The sequence below is a fragment of the Neofelis nebulosa genome, chromosome 1 (genome assembly GCF_028018385.1).
Source record: "Neofelis nebulosa isolate mNeoNeb1 chromosome 1, mNeoNeb1.pri, whole genome shotgun sequence".
Taxonomy (NCBI): domain Eukaryota; kingdom Metazoa; phylum Chordata; class Mammalia; order Carnivora; family Felidae; genus Neofelis; species Neofelis nebulosa.
The window spans coordinates 34734604-34751616 of record NC_080782.1 but is presented as its reverse complement, the minus strand read 5'-3'; the positions used below and the strand labels follow the sequence as shown (position 1 = coordinate 34751616).

General features: G+C 41.5%; 1 protein-coding gene across 7 annotated transcripts in view; it reads right to left on the bottom strand.

Annotated features, from left to right (window-relative positions):
* The window catches only part of GHR (growth hormone receptor), a 278998-nt gene that overhangs the window by 129071 nt on the left and 132914 nt on the right, over positions 1 to 17013 (bottom strand). For 6 of the 7 annotated variants that reach the window (XM_058718748.1, XM_058718777.1, XM_058718740.1 and 3 more), the window contains one exon: positions 14188 to 14268. In XM_058718748.1, coding sequence (XP_058574731.1) covers positions 14188 to 14257 — 70 coding nt within the window. In that variant the 5' untranslated portion in view covers positions 14258 to 14268. Of the gene's footprint in view, positions 1 to 721; positions 783 to 14187; positions 14269 to 17013 lie in introns of those variants that run through there. The other variant, XM_058718766.1, reaches the window with a different exon arrangement.

The following is a 17013-nucleotide window of genomic DNA, read 5'->3' as shown; positions in this document are numbered from 1 at the left end:
TATTATATCATATATCATATATCATATCATATCAGAAATGAGGTCCAACAGTGAAAGTCTAAGTACTACATTAAATGTAATTAACCTGAATCTAAAGGATTTACTGAAGTAGCTCATGGAATCACCTCCTGTCTTTTTGACGTAATATACTATGGTTCTTTCATAGGCTGATCAGGTAAACCAGCAACTTCCAGGAATCAGATGAGATCCCTACAGAGGCATTACAGTTAGATAGTCACCAAGAGAATCCTAGGACACGACAGGCAGTGTAGTATGCACTCTGGCTTGGACTCTCACTTTTGCCCTCATTAGCTTTGTAAACTAGATATGAAATTATTCTTGGTGTTCTTCCCTAAGGGCAATATGGAAACTTCTTCTTAGCATTGCTGTGAAGATTAACCGAGGTAGTAATATAAGGGACTTAACACTGGAACCACTAACAAGCTTCTATATAATTATTGCAATAAATTTGTTTTAATTCTGTCTTTCCACATCCCTAATTCACCTAAGTGACTAACCTCGGGACCTGGCCTCATTCCTCTTGACATTGTGTCTGCCACACAGCAAGTGCTCAATAAACGCTCACTGAACTGAATTGACTTGCCCAGTATTAACTACCAGCAGCAGATTCAACTCATGCCAGACCCCTTTGCTGACTTGGTCAGATTTAATTTAATTAAAAATACAAGAACTAGAGCACTAAGGTTTTTATCAAACTTACCCTCTGAAGATTCATTACAAAAACTGTAAACAGAATAGTGTCTCATTTCGTAAAAGCTTATGCTGTAATGTCAATTCTATTGTTGAAAACACCTTAAATATTAGAATGCTCTTATCGACAGTGTTCTGAAGGCATTATTACAATTATCTTTAGCTTTCAAAACTTCCTTGTGCAATTGAAACACTTCTTTTAGGCATATATTGTTACAAATCAAATTCTGCACATATCTATTTGTTTATTTAGGCCTCAAGGTTTGCAGTCACTCACTTCAAAGCCAATAATAGTTACCTTATTGAATATCGGTTTTTGCCATGGAATCTCAACAGGTGGTGTATTTGTGTTACTTCCCCAATGATTTTAAACAAGTTATTTTCCTTCTATTTAACAGATGAAAAAACTGAGGCTCAGAAGCTGTAATAATCTACAAAAGGCTTTGTAGCAGATGTTGCCAGTTCTTTGCTGATGTAGATCCCTTAACCATTTTTTACAAATGTTTATTTATTTTGAGAGAGAGAGAAAGCCCACGTGTGGGGAAGGGGCAGAGAGAGGGGGAGAGAGAGAATCCCAAGCAGGCTCCGTGATTGGTGCAGAACCCTACGCAGGGCTCTATCCCACAAACCGTGAGCTGAAAACAAGAGCCAGATGCTTAACCAACTGAGCCACCCAGGCTCTCCCTTAACTAGTTTTGTGCACACAGATTCCCTGTGTGCCTTCACTCTGGACACCCAGCACCTGTGTCTTTGCAGCCCTCAGGCTGCTGGAGCCATCTTGATCTGCCCTTGGAGAACTGATAGCGTCTAGGAACTTACATCCGCCTGGGTCAGCCCTTAACCACCAAATGAGGGCTGATCTGGACAACCTGGAACACTGCTTCTGGACGGGAATGTACCAGATACCACCCTAAACAGTCACCTCACAGTACTTGATATTGCATCCTTGCTTGCTTTTTTTTTTAATTTCTCTATCTTATTTCCCTACTTCCCTGTCAGCTTCTTCCTGGAACATTTTCTAACAATTCACTTTCATTTAAATCTTTGTCTCAACTTCTGGCTTCTGGGAAACTCAATCTTTTTTTTTAAGTTTATTTTTTGAGAGAGAGAGAGAGAGAGAGAGAGAGAGAGAGAGAGAGAGAATCCCAAGCAGGCTCCATGCTGTCAGTGCAGAGCCTGATGAGGGGCTCTGTCTCACAAACCGTGAGACCATGACCTGAGCTGAAATCAACAGTTGAACATTTAACTGACTGAGCCATGCAGGCAACCCTGAAGAATTCAATCTTTAAAAAAAAAAAAAAAAATCACGTGACTCATAAATGGCAGAGCTGCATTTCAAACCCAATTCTGACAAAGTTCAAGATCTGAAATCCCTACCTTAAACTACTTCTCCTCACAATGAGAGAAGAAACAGGAGTCTGATATGATTGGTACAGAGATTTGCTTGCTGATCCTTTCCCCCAAGCACCTCTGTACGTTCTCTGAGTACCAGCCAAGCCACATGACCAGCCTCTTCTCTTCTTGGCAAGTTCCTCCACAGTCTCCCTCAGCCTCTGACAGTGTAAGCCTCTGGCTGATGGCTGCTGCCCCAAGGAAGTGATAGCCATGGGCAGGACCACAGCACCAGAGGGACACCTTGCATAACCAAATCAAATGAAAATCAAACTGGGCTCCTGTCAACTAACTGCAGAAATCAATCAGTGGTCTATGCAGTATCTACTGAATGCCACTGTGGGCTCAGTGGCAGCCAGTCTCTCATTACAGCCTGGAATTTCAGTCCTTTCCTTCTATCTTCCGGTTTAAGGCATCAGTTGACTGTCCCTATATCAGAGGGTCTGACTTTGGGTTCATAGCAATCCACTCCCAACCAACATGTTGGAAAAATCACCCCCTAAATTCCACAGGGAAGAGTTCTATTTTAGATACATCTCATGTTAATGAAAGTGTTTAATATTCTTATTTTTCATGAAGTTAAATTTTTTAGACCTAGGAATACAGGTTTTTAGCACCCATTCATGGAAATAAGACAGGTCACACAGGGAGTAGCTACACTTTTGCCTTTCACACCCACAATGGCTATAATAAACATGAGTTTGACATACAGATATAGCCAAGGTATGCACAGAAATTAATCCAGCTCTCTTATTCCTCTATCAGAGCTTTCCAGGAAGTCAGGCTTAATGATAGCTGCGAAGAGTGAGAATGTTAGTCGACCGTGCTTATGAAGTTCAGAGCAAACATCCAGAGAATATGGTGCTGGCATGGTTCACACAGGCAGCTGGGCACAGTCACACACAAGCCAGGCCTGTCAGAACATGGCCCCTTGGGGACTTCGCTGCATTCTACTCCTTGCTACATCTGACCAAACCTCCTGATGTGGAGCAGGGCTCTCTGATGGACTCCTGCCCATTTCCCTATTCCCTTGCTATCAGCACAACACATTCTTCCATCACCAGCTATTGTTCAGAACAGCATAGTGCCTCTTGCTCCAACCAAGGAAGCAGCTGGGCCAATGGCTGAGCAGAGGAGATGGGAGGGTAGGTCCTAAATGTTAAGAAGCCACAAAATGGTCCTTTCCTTTAAAAATGACCTCTTGTTAGATGCTGGCAAGGATGTGGAGAAACAGGAACCCTCTTGCGCTGTTGGTGGAAATGCAAACTAGTGCCCCTCTGGAAATCAGTGTGGAGGTTCCTAAAAAAATTAAAAATAGAACTACCCTATGACCCAGCAATAGCACTATGAGGAATTTATCCAAAGGGTACAGGAGTGCTGATGTACAGGAGCACAAGTACCCCAATGTTTATAGCAGCACTTTCAACCAATAGCCAAATTATGGAAAGAGCCTAAATGTCCATCAGCTGATGAATGGATAAAAAAGATGTGGTTTATATATACAATGGAATACTACTTGGCAATGAGAAAGAACGAAATCATGCCATTTGCAACTACTTGGATGGAACTGGAGGGTATTATGCTAAGTGAAATAAGTCAGGCAGAGAAAGATATCATATATTTTCACTCACATGTGGAACTTGAGAAACTTAACAGAAGACTGTGGGGGGAAGGGAAGGGGAAAGAAAATAGTTTCAAACAGAGAGGGACGCAAAACATAAGAGACTCTTAAAAACAGAGAACAAACTGAGGGTTGATGGAGGGACAGGGGAGAGGGGAAAATGGGTGATGGGCATTGAGGAGAGCACTTGTTGGGATGAACACTGGGTGTTGTTTGTAAGCGATGAATCATGGGAATCTACCCCCAAAACCAAGAGGACACTGTATGTTAGCCAACTTGACAATAAATTATATTTTTAAAAAATATAAAAAAATAAATGAAAAAAAAATGACCTCTTGTTTTGGGGGAGGCCAAGGCTCTCCAAAATATAGTGGTCAACATCACCAATTCAATCTCTGATGATGTGAATCTGGTAATTCTTACACATAGCATGTGGCTATCAAGAAGTCAAATGCTCTAAACATTATTTCTCATTCCACAAATTTGCAAAGTTTTACCAAATGATTAGACAATACAGAAAATACCAGTTTTTATTCATATTCAGAGACTAAGAAACTAAGGATTTAAGCAGTATAGCTTTGAATTTTAATTTTGAGAGTTTCATATTTTCAGATGGGTTCTCACTGGAAAATTGGAAAGACCTGATATTTAAGGAAAGGAGCTGGGAAAACTGATCTAGCTATCCATATAATCACTAGTCAGAGTTTTCGTAATCTAAAGTTCAATGTCCAAAGGGGCAGAGAAAACTTGGATTTGGGATCTGCAGGCCTCATCATACCTCTCTATGTCTGTCAATATTTGAAATGATTTAATCAGGTAGGTGGGGCACAGATAAACGTGGTGCCTATCTGTGGGGGTTGGTGCTGGGTGACTGGTTCTTTCAATGCAGGATGGTAGGCAGTGACTGGTACATGGGGTACAGAGTTCAGTCACTTGGGAAAAGGTTAACAAGACTTAGGAAGGGCATCAGCCTCTTAGACATTGGTGTGTAGGACAGATTTCTGACCTTGATGGCATCTGAAGTATATAGCAGAATGAGATCATTCCATCCACAGAGAAAACCCATAAATCAGGGCTTAGAGCAGGACACATGGATGCTCAGGGCTTCTTTGAAGCCACTGGGTTCTAGCTTCTATAGCTGCACAGCTATTTCCCACTGGAAGGGGGTCCTAATTCAGCCCCCAGTCTGGTTAAAACAAGATAACAGATCCCTAGTGACAATTGTGGGATATGACTAGAGAAGTCCGAGGTCAGGATTTACATTCTGGTTCATTCATTCACTCAAGAAATAAATGAAGATCTACTGTGTGTAGGGGAGGGGGATATAGGGAAGAGCAAAACATCCTTCATCGATTTTAAGGTTTGGTGAGTTTTAAATCCATGACACTTTATTACACAGGTACATGGGGGTCATTTTGTTAATCATTTACTTGAAAACAATTAGGTTGCCTAGTTCAAGCCCAATCCAGACTTTGTCACATAATTTAAAACACAGATGTCATTACAACCTCATTGAGAATTGGGACACACAACAAATGTTACTTCTCCTATACCCTGATCCTACCTCCCCTTCCCATCCCCTTGTCCAGCCTTTCGGTGAGAGATTCTATTAACATCCTAAAACATTTCCTTCATGCTTGGGACATGATCCACCATGATTTGGTACGTGCAAACCTGCCAAAAAAATGTAATGAAGACACTGTAATGAGTTAAGGTTAAGGCTTAAGGCCAGTAAGTTGTTGTATAAACAGAAGCAGAGATTCCTGATAGATGTATCTGGTGAAATACTGTGGATTCATTTGAACAGATTTGAGAAATATGAGCCAGAGAAAACTCTGATTTGCAGCTGAGGCTGAAGAAGGGCTCCAGGGCCCTGGCCCTTGTGGTCTGTACAGTTACCACCAGCCAGGCCACCACAGAATCATAGCTTTGTATGGTCAGATGCATCAGATTTCAAAGTGTGTTTATGTTACACATCATTACCGCCTTTACGCTGCTAACTACAGATCATGAGGAAGGTTCTCTTTGGGTTTGAGAATGACACTGTTGACAGCATTACTTCAACACCCATACAAGTGTTGGAAAAGCCAAAACAGGAAGGTGATGCCTGCTGCTTGTGAAAGATGAGGGTCGTGGCTGCTGGGGACTGCCTGATGACAAGTTAGAAGCACAGGCTATGGATAAGCTGTGGCTTATCCACAGGATAAGGAGCAGGGGCTAGGCCTTCAAAAATGCCTTTGTTGCTGGCTCTGAAATGCTTAAAATTCTATATCATATAGAGATTAAAATTAAGGTTTAAACTGAATTAACCCTGGGGAAACTCACTGACTTAAATTCACACTGAGGAGAAAACCATCAACCACAGGTTCTTCCGAAGAGGGTTTTCTAGGGAAAAGGTGCTGGGTGGTTGAGGAATGCTGGGTCCCCTGTCGTGGAGGACGATCTCAGGCAGAGGCTGGCTGGGCTGGTCCAAGCTGGTGCGGACTTCTGCACAGCCAAACATGGGTTAGCCTCCAACCAGAGGCAGGAAGCCCAGTGTGTCCATGAATGGAGGCTCTGGCCACATATCAAATCTATTATATCAGCCTCGTTCCTGTCTACCCCATAACCGGAGACCCAGTTTAGACTACTGAACCAAAGTGGTGGGGATACATTTTGCATACCAGGATTGGCTCATCCCGAAAGAGTTGGAGTCTGAGGTGGAAGACTAGAAGCACAGTCTGTCACTGGCATGCGTGAATTGAATGTTCCAGGTTCAGACTATTCCTGGGCGGTCCCAGCCCTTTCATTTACTAATTAGCTGAGGCACAAACCTAATCACCCACACTGCCAGTTGCTTTGTAGGGGTGAGTCACTTAGCTATGCGTAAGCCTGACCGACCTCCCAGATTGTGCCCGGTGCAGGGCTTTGCTGCTGTCAACTTATCCCGCATACATTTCATTATGCTCCATGAGGTAGGTACATACTCTGGTGATGATATAACATCTGGGGGTATGTCCAGGTCTCAGGGTATAGTCATGAATGTCCGGAGACTACATGGGGAGACAGCCAGGCCTTTGTTCCATGGCAAACCCTCAGTACACAGTAGCCTGAGCCATACCACAGCCACATGGCAGAGGCGGGAAGCTAGCTGTGCAGCCCAAGCTGGGCACGGGCAAGAGTTCTGGAAAACGGTACAAAAGGAAGGAAGCTTAGATGCCCTGCTATATCAGTGTGAGTATGTCTCCTCCCTTACAGAGCAGCTCCATGCAAGTACCACTTCACTGCTAACAGTCCAAGCTGTGTTCTGGGACTTCCCCGTATTAACAGTGAGTCATTGCTGATGCTGATAACCTTAACTAAAAATATGAGAACTTAGAGATGGATGGAGGAAGAAAGGTCTGACAGTTCCTGAAGTCAAAAATGCACACATAATTGGGCTCCAAGTACCGACGATTCTGTCTCCTCAACATCTCTGTGATCCATCTATTTTTTTTTATCACAACCGTCACATTTATATCTTCTCTCTCCTGACCTATTACAATCATCTTCCTCTACATTCATCTCTCTCAAATTCACTTCCACCCTATTACCAGTAGTATTTCCAAAGTGAAAACCTAGCAGTGTTATTACCCTGTTTAAAACTCTTTTAGCAACATAAGGGGATCACAATTAAATAATGTTTACTTGTCTGTCTTCTCTTCTATAAACCATGGGCAATCTAAAGGCAGGAACATAAATTTAAAATTCATCCTTGGATCCATAAACTGGCCAGGAGGAGGTCAAACTTTCACTCCTCACAGATGACATGATACTCTATATGGAAAACCCAAAAGATTCCACTAAAAAATTGCTAGAATTGATTCATGAATTCAGCAAAGTTGCAGGATATAAAATCAATGCACAGAAATCGGTTGCATTCCTATACACCAACAATGAAGTGACAGAGAGAGAAATCAAGGAATCGATCCCATTTACAGTTGCACAAAAAAACCATAAAATACCTAGGAATAAATCTAACCAAAGAGGTGAAAAATCTATACACTGAAAACCATAGAAAGCTTATGAAAGAAATGGAAGAAGACACAAAAAAATGGAAAAAGATTCCATGCTCCTGGATAGGAAGAACAAATGTTGTTAAAATGTCGATACTACCCAAAGCAATCTACATATTCAAAGCAATCCCTATCAAAGTAACACCAGCATTCTTCACAGAGCTAGAACAAATAATCCTAAAATTTGTATGGAAGCAGAAGAGACCCCGAATAGCCAAAGCAATCTTGAAAAAGATGTATGTATGTACACAAATGTATGGCCAACTAATCTTTGACAAAGCAGGAATGAATATCCAATGGAATAAAGACAGTCTCTTCAGCAAGTGGTGCTGGGAAAACTGGACAGTGACATGCAGAAGAATGAACCTGGACCACTTTCTTTCACCACACACAAAAATAAACTGAAAATGGATGAAAGACCTCAATGTAAGACAGGAAGCCATCAAAATCCTTGAGGAGAAAGCAGGCAAAAACCTCTTTGATCTTGCCCACAGCAACTTCTTACTCAACACGTCTCCAGAGGCAAGGGAAACAAAAGCAAAAATGAACTACTGGGACCTCATCAAAATAAAAAGCTTCTGCACAGCGAAGGAAACAATCAGCAAAACTAAAAGGCAACCGACAGAATGGGAGAAGACACTTGCAAACAACATGTCAGATAAAGGGTTAGTATCCAAAATCTATAAAGAATTTATCAAACTCAACACCCAAAAAACAACTAATCCAGTGAAGAAATGGGCTAAAGACATGAATAGACACTTCTCCAAGGAAGACATCCAGATGGCCAACCGACACATGACAAATGCTCAACATCACTCATCATCAGGGAAATACAAATCAATACCACAATGAGACACCACCTTACACCTGCCAGAATGGCTAACATTAACAACTTGGGCAACAACAGATGTTGGCGAGGATGAGGAGAAAGAGGAGCTCTTTTGCATTGTTGGTGGCAATGCAAGCTGGTACAGCCACTCTGGAAAACAGTATGGAGTTTCCTCAAAAAACTAAAAATAGAACTACCCTACAACCCAGCAATTGCACTACTAGGCATTTATCCAAGGGGTACAGGTGTGCTGTTTCGAAGGGACACATGTACCCCCCCATGTTTATAGCAGCACTATCAACGACAGCCAAAGTATGGAAAGAGCCCAAATGTCCATCGATGGATGAATGGATAAAGAAGATGTGGTATGTATATATGTGTATATATATATATATATATATATATATATATATATATATATACACACACACACACACACACACACACACAATGGAGGATTACTTGGCAATCAGAGTGACTGAAATCTTGCCATTTGCAACTACGTGGATGGAACTGGAGGGTATTATGCTAAGTGAAATTACTCAGTCAGAGAAAGACAAAAATCATATGACTTTACTCATATGAGGACTTTAAGAGACAAAACAGATGAACATAAGGGAAGGGAAACAAAAATAATATAAAAACAGGGAGGGGGACAAAACACAAGAGACTCATAAATATGGAGAACAAACTGAGGATAACGGGAGGGTTTGTGGGAGGGGGGATGGGCTAAATGGGTAGGGGGCATTAAGGAATCTACTCCTGAAATCATTGTTTCACTATATGCTAATTTGGATATAAATTTAAAAAAATAAAAAATAACATTAAAAAATTCATCCTCGGATCCATTAAAGTGCTTGATTAAAACTTGATGAAAGACTGTTTTGTGTCATCATCTGCAGAGGTCTGTGCTCACATCTTCCACTGGCACCATTTAAATTGTTGAGGCCAGGAGCTCCTCAGCCTGGTCTGCTACATCCTGCTGAGTTCCAGTGTGGAAGCGGTTTGTGATATCAAGAGGACCAGGTGACACAGGGTTGCTGATATACATGGATGCAGGCTATGGCATGACAGCAGAATGAAAGATTTCTTCTTGCCTCCTGGTGACAGTAAAGACAGCAGCAATCTAGAGCTCTGTGGAGGTTATCTTCGCTTTAAGTATGCATGGAAAGCCTAGAACTTCTTGAAATCATTTGATAGGCACACCATTTACTGGTTACCAACTATAACCATGACTCTAATCCTTGCTTGATATATATCCTACAGGTCTTGGCAACTTCTCAGGGCCCTGTGGGGCCTCACTGTCAGGGTGCGGGGAGGGCTTATTAAAAAAAAATACAATGTTCCTTCCACTGGGTCATTATTTCCTTTTTGTTAGCAATGAGAAGAGAGGTGTCTTTTTTTTCCCCACATAAGTGCTGTGTCAGTTTGTATAAGTTTATAAAAAATGTTCAAATATATGCAGAAAATATTATTTTGAGGATCCTGATTCCTTTAGGATATAGCATCTCACTCCTAGTGCACATTTCTTACATTGACTGGTACCGAATGATGTAGTACCTTTTAATCTGCCGATAAAATACTAATTATGTGCTTTGCCTGCAATCCATGCCACATCCACACACATATATATAATGTACATTATACATAAATATTATAGATGCAATTTACACATATTACACACACACACACACACACACACACACACACACACACACACACATAATGTCCCATCATTAGGGCTTATGCATGGCCTACAGCTTTGAGAAGAACTATGAGTTGCAGGATATGCTTTACACTCTGTCTCTTCTCTTTCTCTCCAAATACCATCTTCATTCCTCAAGACCCAGCAAGACCTGTCCTTTCCACAAAGCTTTTGCTATTGCTAAGCCTTCTATAATTTAACTCCAATCTGTTGACCTAAGTTTACTTCCAAAGTGAATAATTACAAATGGAGTGCTCATGTATAGCACACTCTGGACAAATGAATCATATGCCTTCTGCAAAGTAAGTGCTCAAAAAATAGCTGTTGAATACTAAATGTGTAAAATAGAACCACTCATTGCCTGGTACAGTGTCTGTACATAGGATAAACTCAGTAGCTGAATGAGTTGTTCTCCATGTACACCTTCTACCTACACCTGTGCGCTTCCGTTTATGTTGTTCCTCTATCACATCGGCTATTCCGAGAGTCTCCTCCTGCTCTTCTCAGCCTTTTAAAGTCTTAAACAAGTATTGTAGTTCTGCTGAATAACACCGACCTCCTTCATGAAGCTCTAATTCACTACAGCAGGAGGTGACCCTCCACACTTCACTCCTCCTAAGGAGTGTAGTTCGGGGCCACTATTTCAATTGTTAATAGACATGGTCTTACACGGCAATTCTTTGTGCAGGTTCCTGATCTCTTAACTCATGGTAACTTCCTTGAGAGAAGAATCACTATATTCCTCATAGCCTTAAGTTGAATCTTTGAAAAAAGAAAGCTCTAAAAAAAATATCTATACATTAAACTTGAAGTAACTATTCCAGTGCATCTTCATCTACTCTTTTTCAGAACATCTTGACCATATGTATTCATTGCACAATTTAGACCTTAAAGCTATACAGTTTCTCATTAATTTCTAGAAGTTCCTTATGTCCCAACTAGACTGAAATTCTTGAGGGCAGGGGCTAATATGCTCCCATGTTTGGTTGCTGAGGTCAAAAAGGATGCTCAGTTGTGGACTGACTGAAGTAGCAGAGATGTGACCTGATTTATAGCAGGCACTCCTTTGAGGAATATTTCAAAATCGTTATACACATTTCTCATTAAAAATCATCATCCCAGGGGGCGCCTGGGTGGCTCAGTCGGTTAAGCCTCCGACTTCAGCTCAGGTCACGATCTCACGGTCCGTGAGTTCGAGCCCCGCGTCGGGCTCTGGGCTGATGGCTCGGAGCCTGGAGCCTGCTTCCGATTCTGTGTCCCCCTCTCTCTCTGCCCCTCCCCCGTTCATGCTCTGTCTCTCTCTGTCTCAAAAATAAATAAACGTTAAAAAAAAAATTAAAAAAAAAATCATCCCAGGAGCATCAGTTCTGATGCAGCCAGTTGACAGTTTAACCTGTGAAGCCCCTCTGAAAATAAGGCACTGCTGGTCATTCCTGATTTTGGAGTAAGAAATTGTCCCAGAGACTATGTAACTGGTCATGAGAAGCAGATGTAGAGACTAATATAAGGATGAAAGACAATGAGAGGTGCACCTATTACAACATCAGAGCTAACACAATGGTGCACTGTTCCATGTTTAGCTCTCATTAAATTTCTCCCAGGGCAATTAGACATAATGAAAAATCCTCTCAGGGCCGGTATATTTCTAACCACTCATCTGCCCAAGCAAGAAAAACCCTGCTCCAGGCTTCAAGTGCCAACCTTCCCTAGGCATAGAGATGTGGCATCTTTTACCAGCTCCTAGGTAACTTTTCTCCAAGTAACACTTGCCACATGGCTTCCTCAGCCGTGTCACATCTTTCCCTGACCAAACTGATTTCAAATGAATGGTTTCACGGTGAAACTACAGTGGTAGCAGGTTTTTGTTTTTGTTTTTTTTTTTCTTTAAATTCTTACCTGTATGTTTAGTCTGCCTTATATAATGGGAGACAACGTAAGAACAATTTGGCTGCAATCTGGACCTGGCAGAAGAAGGACTACATGGCCCCCGAATGTCATCTGAGATTCAATCCACGTTGTCACGTGACCACTCTGGCAGAACTCATCAGATAGATGGGCAGAACTGGTAAACACACTCATGTGCGTGCACGCTCATGTTCAAACATGTTCATCTACACCTTCTTATGTAGACATCATACTCATCCATAACAACCCCCAGGCCATTTTAAGGTAGAACCCTGGAGTAGCCACATATTCCAAAAGAATTTAGGTTAGCCCACTAAATTAAAAAATTAAAAAAAAAAAACAGAAGAAAAAAGAAATTTTTTCCTTTGCTAAATTACTTATTCTGTGTAAGTACTGGTAGGCTACATGATTTGTTTACAATAAGCCAATGCATCTTCTTATCTCTGTTACCCCCAAACAGCAAACAAAAAACTATCAAAAAGCAAACATAAAACCAGTTAATGGCGGTGTTTTCTCCTCTCTCCTTATGAAGTTAAAGGTTTATGTCAAAGCTAAAATGTCAAAGCAGCTGAAATAGATGCTCTTCGCAGCCTCTCTAGGTCTAAAATGTAACTTGAGCTCTACTCTTTTAGCTGGGGCTATGTTTTTAATTTTCTTTAAAGATTTCCTTTGCCATACTTTTCATTTCACAGGTTTTTTTAAAAATTCCTCAAGCCTTGCCCAGTGGAGTGAAAGCTACCTTAATGAAGAAAGTAGAGATTAAACTACCATGACTTTGGAACAGCAGAGGCTCTCAGCTGTAATTCTTTGGCTCAGAACCAGGGTCTAAAACCAGCCATGGGAAAAGCTGCTGACATGGAGCCTGCAATTCTCTCCATGTTTGACTTGCATAATGTTGACATTATAACACCAGAGAGACCCAAAAATATTTCAAACAATTATGACTTCTTTTCTATAAATATTTTTAAATTGCTTTACAAGATAAAATAACATATTTTACCCTTCTTGTTTTTTTTTTTTTACTTTGGTGGCCCTCAGCAGCTCACTACTACAGATTTATTTTTAGCTCAAAGGTCAGGGAGGACATCTTAAGGCACTACCTCTGTTGTTAAACTGTGTTTTCCAACATGAGTTGCCCAGTGAGTAGGGGAGTCAGCGACTCTTAAAGCAACAACTGAATGCAGTGTCAGAGCATAGGAGAAATAGACTTTATTTCTTATGTTGGACACTCAAGCAAGGAAAAAAAAATCACGCACTCAAGACAATCTTTTAAAAAGTCTCGTCCCCCTTTATAAGCAGAGTTTACTTTCTGGACAGAAACATCCTTCTTCTCATTCCCTTTCATTACTCATTCTCGCTCCAGTTATTTCTGCTATGAGACATACGTTTGAATGTACTGGGACTTCACTAGGAAGAGTGTATAAAAAAGGAAGGAGACTTATAGAGATGGCCAAGGAAATCATGAGTTCTGAGTACATTATTCAACTCTTTTCATTTGTGTCTTCCTTCACACTTTGCCAAATGGTAACCATCCAGAGTGTGAGAGGTGAAATTTATTTGAAACCTGCAATTTCCGTTCTCAGAGAATATGATTCAGAGACCTTAATTCTGAGCTCTGGAAATAGGCGATGATATCCTTAGTCACGGATGAACAGAGTGATCAGTAGGTTAATAACCAACCTTCCAGTGCAATTTCAATATCTCTCCCAGGACCAAGAGACCTGGCTTGCTTTCAATATAAATGTCCTCAGCATGATTTGCAGCATTTATTTTTGATTTGAAAAGATCAGATGCCAAAACTGTATTCCTCCTAAAACATCCACAGAAAAGTCCACCCAGTTTATGATTTTAAAGCTAAGACCAGTTTCCCATTTGCTGCTACTTAAAACTTACCTCTTCTAATTAAAGCATCCAAAGAACTTATATTTAACAAATAAAGTTCAGTGTTATTTCAAAACACTGGGGGTGGGAATGGGAAAGTAGAACTCACCTTCACTCCCAGAAAAAGCACTGCTTGATCCTGCCACTGCCAAGGTCAACAGCAGCTGCCAGAGATCCATACCTGTAGAACCTGCAATCATACAAAAAGGAGTAATCATACAAAAAACAGTAAGATAAAAGCAGACCATTATCATTACACACTGTTTATAAGCTGGCTAAACCATGAATGAGCTGACATGCATGTCAGTTCCAGAAGGAATCCCAGTAAATCTTTCATTGCCCCAGAGTCTCATATTATTATACTTTTCGTAAGGGCAAACAGTAGGTTTGTAATAGATTCTATTTCCCACGTGTGCTTGCCTCAGGAAATAACATGGACACTAGAGAGTTTCCCATCTTGGCCAACAACCCTAGAAACACTTTACAACAAAGGACCCCCTCCCCCCTCTCCCCCCCCCCCCCCACTTCAATAATAGGGCCAGTGTGGTTTCATGTTAATTTGATCTGGAAATAGAAAAACCTGTCAGCAGTATCACCAAGCATAGGGCCTTGAGCTGGACAGGCCATAAAAGGAAAAACACAACAAACTGCTTGTAACAGTAAAACTCCTCCTGTGTTTCTCACTGAATAAAGGAGCTCAACTAATACTTAGAAACCCATGCTGAGGAGCCATCATGAGGAGGTGTAGCTAGAAGGGAGCAGAAAGGAGAAGGTGAGAAGCACAAGAAAACAAAACACCTGTGCTTCCTGGTGGCCTGCCTAGGATACCCTGCCTGTCGTGGGTTGTTTTCTCTGAAAGGCCCAGGAATGTGAACACCCCCGACTCAAAGAAAGGTCAGTTGGAGGCCTTGCTAGCTATCTGGGTGTGGCCACGCCTTAATCCCTTCAGTTTGATGAATAGGGGAGCAGATCATGCCTCAGCCAGCCCACACTTTTACCTGGGGGAAATAAGCTTCTTTGGAATAAATAAGCCAGGTGTCCACTTCTAGGACCTCTGAAGAGACAAGTTTGGGCTGGTTTAAAATGAACTCAGCACACTGTCCTTTGGAGAGCTGTTGCTACATCTGACAACTAATGCCAACTACTTTAAAGCTTAGTGGCGATATTTTCATAAAATTACATTACTTACACATCACTCAGGCATACCTGATCATCACACTGGGAGCTCCACCGGGGCCTCTATTGGCCTCATTTTCTCTATGGTACATTCTTGACAATAATGAAATAGCCTTTCTCATTACCCCTAATCAGGCTGAAATGATGAACAAGAACATTTGTTCTCATGGGTAATGGAATGGTGTGGTTCTCAGTAATGGCTGTGTAATTCTGAATACGTATAAAGTGTGATATTTCAAACTTTCATTTCTAGATAGTGGATGGCCCATCATTTTTTTGTTGTTGTTCCATATGATTTCACGTTCTTAAGAAGTTCTAAGAAAACACATCTCTACATAAACTGAATATCTTCCTGGGTCTGAATACCCATGTATATGCCTATTGTATAAAGAATGCCCTCAAACATTGCCTCGCGGAGTCACTGACAGAACTGAGTGGCACTGCATGTGCACACACTGCCAATTACAGGATTGCACACAAATGTGAGTTGCAGTTATTGTAGCATCCATGTTTTAGGTTCCTAACCTGGAAGGCTCTGGGCTAATGGCCTTTGCATCGCCCTCATCTGCTTTGCAAATGTGAACCACTGAGCGGCTCTCTTTACTGCTAGGTGAATAGGCTATGTGATCCTAGCTGGAAGCCGCCAGCAGAAATGTGTAAAAAGGGCAAAAATAAGTATGTGAAAGGCTGAAAATGCCATCCTTTTGTTAACTGGATATTTCCTTTTAAAATTTATTTTTAAGGTTTTTTTGTTTTGGTGTGTGTGTGTGTGTGTGTTCGTAAGGAGGAAAAGCATCGAGGAACTGGGCTCTGAACAGTGTTAGTTTTCCTAGCAATCTCCCCATGCACTTAGTGTCAGGTAGAGACACCTCCTCTGGCACTCGCTCTCTCGATATCAGGTTGTAACAGGGAGTTCCAGTTCTAGGCAGGGTTTTTTGCTTCCCAACTGAATCAAGATATGAATAGGTCTGCCTTTCTAAGAAGGCTGCTTTCTCTGGTTTGGAAGTCACATCTTCAAATATTTCAAAGACACTTGGCAGATGCCAGAAACAAGTGAGTTTTGCTTCAGATGAATTGTAGTTGACTCTCTCTCATCGCCAAACTTTTGAAAGCTGCTGCCTGCAAATGAACTTCACCTCTTCCAAATTTTCACAACATATCTCCATAGAACGCGTTCTATCTCATAAAGAAACAAACAAATCAGAGTCCTTAGAGCAAAATTAGCCATACATCTGTTTGCACACCCCTACAGAAAAGGAGGTATTTAAAACTGCTATTTTACCCCTAGGAGATAAGAACAGGTCACTGCACTGAGAGCATTGCATAGGGCCCCAAGTCTCGCTCCAACTAGGGAGCAGAGAAGAGGATGGAGAAGTGTGGCTGGATTCAGGAAGAGCTAACTGCTTCATCCAAAGACTAAAACTCTCCTTCCACTGTTGCTGGCTCAGTGGGGCTGACTCTGAAAGTAGTTCCTTACTGAGCGGTCTCCAGAGCCAGCATGTGGCTGGGCTCATGGACATTCTGTTCGATTTGACTAGAGGCTGCTCCCTTCAGTTTTGCAGAACTCCATGTGGCAGCTTCTAGGTGAGAGGACCCTTCTTTATTAGGTTTTAGCTGAGAGAAAACTGTCCCTAGGAGAGGACAAAGTGTCAACCCACAAAGTCTGAAACTTTAATGTAGTCCATCAGTGATGTGCCCATGTGAGAAGGAGAAAGTACCATTAGTCCCCTTCCCCACCATAAGTCTCTATGTAGAGGCA